A 3,894-nucleotide genomic window follows, 5' to 3' on the forward strand; every position below is an offset into this window, starting at 1 on the left:
TATTGCCCCTAAAATAACTGATAGTATCCCATGGAAGAACTGAAACAGAAATCAACAGTTGTTGAGAGTTATAAAGTTATGAATTCAGTTATCTAAGAGCCAAAATGTACTACCTTTATATTATTTACTAAAGTCTTGCCGCATGCATGAGGCCATAAATTATATTAACAGAAAATTAGAAATATCCTACTCATTAATATGTTATGCTATACATAAATTGTGTAATAAAATGGAGCAGTACTAATAACTTACTAAACTCATAAGCTTATTATAATGTCTTATTTATATCTATTTTGATGAAAAGAACCTCTATATCATTTAGTGATATAATGGTTAGTGGTCATATATGCTAGACACTGAAAACAGTGCTAATATTTACAAAAGATACTGCCCATTTAAAAATTTTGCCCTGCTTACCAATTAATTTACATAAAAACTTAATAAGGATTCAATATTGTATACATTATGAATAAATCCCAAACATAATCATCTTGGTAATCATTAATCTATTTCTGTCTTTAAAAGAGTGAATTTGTAGGGAAAAGTCATTTGCATGTACATCTAATTCTACTACCATAGATACTTATAGATAAGAAAAATTAAATTAAAGTTTGAGGCTTTAGGGAAAAGACAATTAATCCCTACAATTAAAGGAGATGTTTCCTATTTTATTCACAGGTGATGCTGTACTTCAGAGTAATTTGGGGCATTAATTTATTTGAACATGTCTTAATTAACCAGTTAGATAATTAACCAACTAACCAGATAATTAAAATGGAATCAATTTGCTAATTAATTTTATCTGTTAATAAATAAATGTATCTCCTATCTTTAAAGATGTGTGATTACTGGTAACAAAGTGTTTAAGGCTGCAAATTAAAACATTTTTTTTATGTTCCCTAGGGTATATTCATTTATGAAATTTATTTTTATAATGCACACATTTAATTAAATTCAGCATTCTGTGAGTACATATTAGGTATAAAAATTAATTGTTGCAAGTTCTCTAAACTGAAACAAATTCCCTGTAATCACATGTACACACCATGATGACGTGGCCTGTATGATGATAGGTGCTCCAGAGCAGTATCTGTGGTAGCTGGGAGCCTGGTATATTGAAACCATATGCTGAATGCACATGGAAAAGAGAGAAATATAGCCATTTTGTGTCCCTCATCTGCAATCTGAGTTATAGTAGTTTTACATTTAGTTTTGTGTATTTTTTATATTAAAACAATTCCTCATGGCATTGAAGGAAATCTTGAGAAACTACTTTGAGCATATGAGAAACATGGAAAAGTCATAATTAAGCGATATATCACATCAATATGGACTAAAATGTGGGACTATGGGGCTCTTTCAACACAGAAGTACACAAATTTTAGAAAACTGGAATTTCGTAATATTTCCTCACATCATGAGTAAATTATGTGAGGCATACTAACAAGATATTGAGAAATAATAGAAATGTAATGTGTACTGAGATATATACTTGTTATGCAATTATCTTAGGGTTAAAAAATACTTTGTAATAACAGCAGAGCAGTGTGATAGGATGCTAAGGCAAATATCCTGTCACAAAGTGAAAGATTAAAGATGTAATTATTCCTCCAAGTCTCATTTTGGTTTCTATGTCATTTGACCCCCTCTTCTTAAGTAAATGCCTAAACTTAGCTCCAAGCAACTCTCATTCCTTGTCTTCCAGGCATGAATGGAGCCATGGAAGATGCAAATGACACCACAGAGAGAAACTCCATTCTTTTAGGGCTCTTTAACTACACTCAGACCCATCTGTTCCTCTTTTCAATGGTGCTCATGCTCTTCCTCATCTCCCTGATGGGTAATGCCCTCATGATTGTGCTCATCCATGAGGACCCCAGTGGCACACACCCATGTACTTCCTGCTTAGCCAGCTCTCCCTCATGGACATGATGCTGGTCTCCACCATAGTCCCCCAAATGGCAACCAACTACCTGATGGTGGTTCCATCTCTCCTGCTGGCTGTGGTCCATCTCTCCTGCTGGCTGTGGAGCCCGGATTTTACTGTCCATCTCTCCTGCTGGCTGTGGAGCCCGGATTTTACTGTTTCCCATGATCTTCCTCATCTCCGTGATGGGCAGTGCCTCATGATTGTGCTCATCCATGAGGACCCCAGTGGCACACACCCATGTACTTCCTGCTTAGCCAGCTCTCCCTCATGGACATGATGCTGGTCTCCACCATAGTCCACCAAATGGCAACCAACTACCTGATGGGCACCAAGTCCATCTCTCCTGCTGGCTGTGGAGCCCGGATTTTACTGTTTCCCATGCTGGGAGAGGGTGAGTGCTTCCTCTTAGCGGCCATGGCCTATGACCGCTATGTGGCCATACGTCACCCCCTGCGCTACCCCATCCTCATGAATCAGAAGCTCTGCTTGCACGTGACCACAGGCTTCTGGCTTCCGGGAGTGGTGGATGGGCTGATGCAGCCTGGTGCCACTCTGAGCTTCCCTTACTGCCATTCTCGAGAAATCAACCACTTCTTTTGTGAGGCACCCACACTCACGCACCTTCCCTGTGCCCACGCTACCTTTTTTAAGTTTTTCACGTATGTGTGTTGCCTCCTGTTGCTCTTGATCCCTCTGGCTCTCCTTTTGGCTTCCTACAGTCTCATCTTGGCTGCTGGGCTCCGCATGCAGTCCACTGAAGCTCAGAAGAAAGTGTTTGTCACCTGCTCCTCTCACCTGGCTGTGGTGGGGCTCTTCTGTGGCACTCTCCTACTCATCTACGTGCGGCCCAAATCCTACTGCTCAGTGGCCCATGACAAGGTGGTCTCTGCTTCTTACACCATCTTCACACCTGTGTTGAACCCCCTTATCTACAGTGTAAGGAACAAAGACGTCAAGGGGGCTTTGAGAAAATGGCTAGAGAAACATTTTCTGGGACGTCTATAGTGAGAAGAATTGGATAAACTGGCAGCAGCCAAACGGGATCCATTATGAAATTTCTGTTGTAGGAATACATTTTGCTCTCACTTGACTAGTTTGCATTGTTCTAAAAAACACTTATTTTATATTTAGTAAATTAATTAAAATTTACATTTGTGCTGCTTCCAACCATTGTCATAGTATTTTTGTTTTAAACTTTGGACCTCAGCAATAAGAATAAATGACTGAGGCACTGTAATTAAAAGATATGCTAGACATTGATAAAATAAAGGAGATTTTCAACTTTTAACGTTCATTGGCCCTGCTCATGGGATCTCAAGAAAGACAAACCTCAAACATTACCATAAAATCTCACAACACGGGTTCAATTTCTGCCCTGGGCATACGTTGTACATCTGCTTTATTTTGAAATGACATAGCAAACTTAAAACCTTTAGCAGGCTTTCTAGCACACAGTAAGCACTCAAGAAATACTGTCTGTTCTTAATTTTACTATTCTTGATGTTCCTGCCCCCAAATCCTGAGCTACATATGAGGGTGCTTGCATTCAAACCTAAATCCTTCTGGATCCAAAATGAAAAGAATTAGAGCTATAACCAGGTTTAGGAAAAACTGGTCATAGTCTTTTTTTCAAACATCTTGGCTTCATTTACTAATGCCAGACGTTGTGCTGGGCACTGGAAACAGAATAAAGATCATTGTGTTGAGGGGATCATAGGCTAGGAAAGTAAAGTACACTGTATTATCTGTCCCCAAGTTTTCACCTTCCCTTCCTGGTCACAGCCCTCCGGATGGACCAAATTTACTTTTCTCTCTGAATGGGCTTGGCTGCCTGACTTGCTTTGGCCAATGGAATGTGAAAGTGCTTGTTGCAAACAGAGACTTTAAGTGGCCCAGGTTTGGAGCCACATTTTGCCACAACCAGTACCAAAAGGTTGGGAGTGCACCGCAGGGATCTGCTGGGT

General features: G+C 39.5%; 1 protein-coding gene across 1 annotated transcript; it reads left to right on the forward strand.

Moving 5' to 3' along the window:
• Positions 1–1,719: 1,719 nt before the first annotated feature.
• On the forward strand, positions 1,720–2,908 carry LOC123323952 (olfactory receptor 2T33-like; the record flags this gene model as incomplete). Its single annotated transcript, XM_044912486.1, has 2 exons — positions 1,720–1,879; positions 2,148–2,908. Coding segments are annotated over exons 1-2 (921 nt in total), but the record flags the coding sequence as incomplete, so codon positions are not given.
• Positions 2,909–3,894: the final 986 nt, after the last annotated feature.

This window comes from Neomonachus schauinslandi, unplaced genomic scaffold (assembly GCF_002201575.2).
Source record: "Neomonachus schauinslandi unplaced genomic scaffold, ASM220157v2 HiC_scaffold_3211, whole genome shotgun sequence".
Taxonomy (NCBI): domain Eukaryota; kingdom Metazoa; phylum Chordata; class Mammalia; order Carnivora; family Phocidae; genus Neomonachus; species Neomonachus schauinslandi.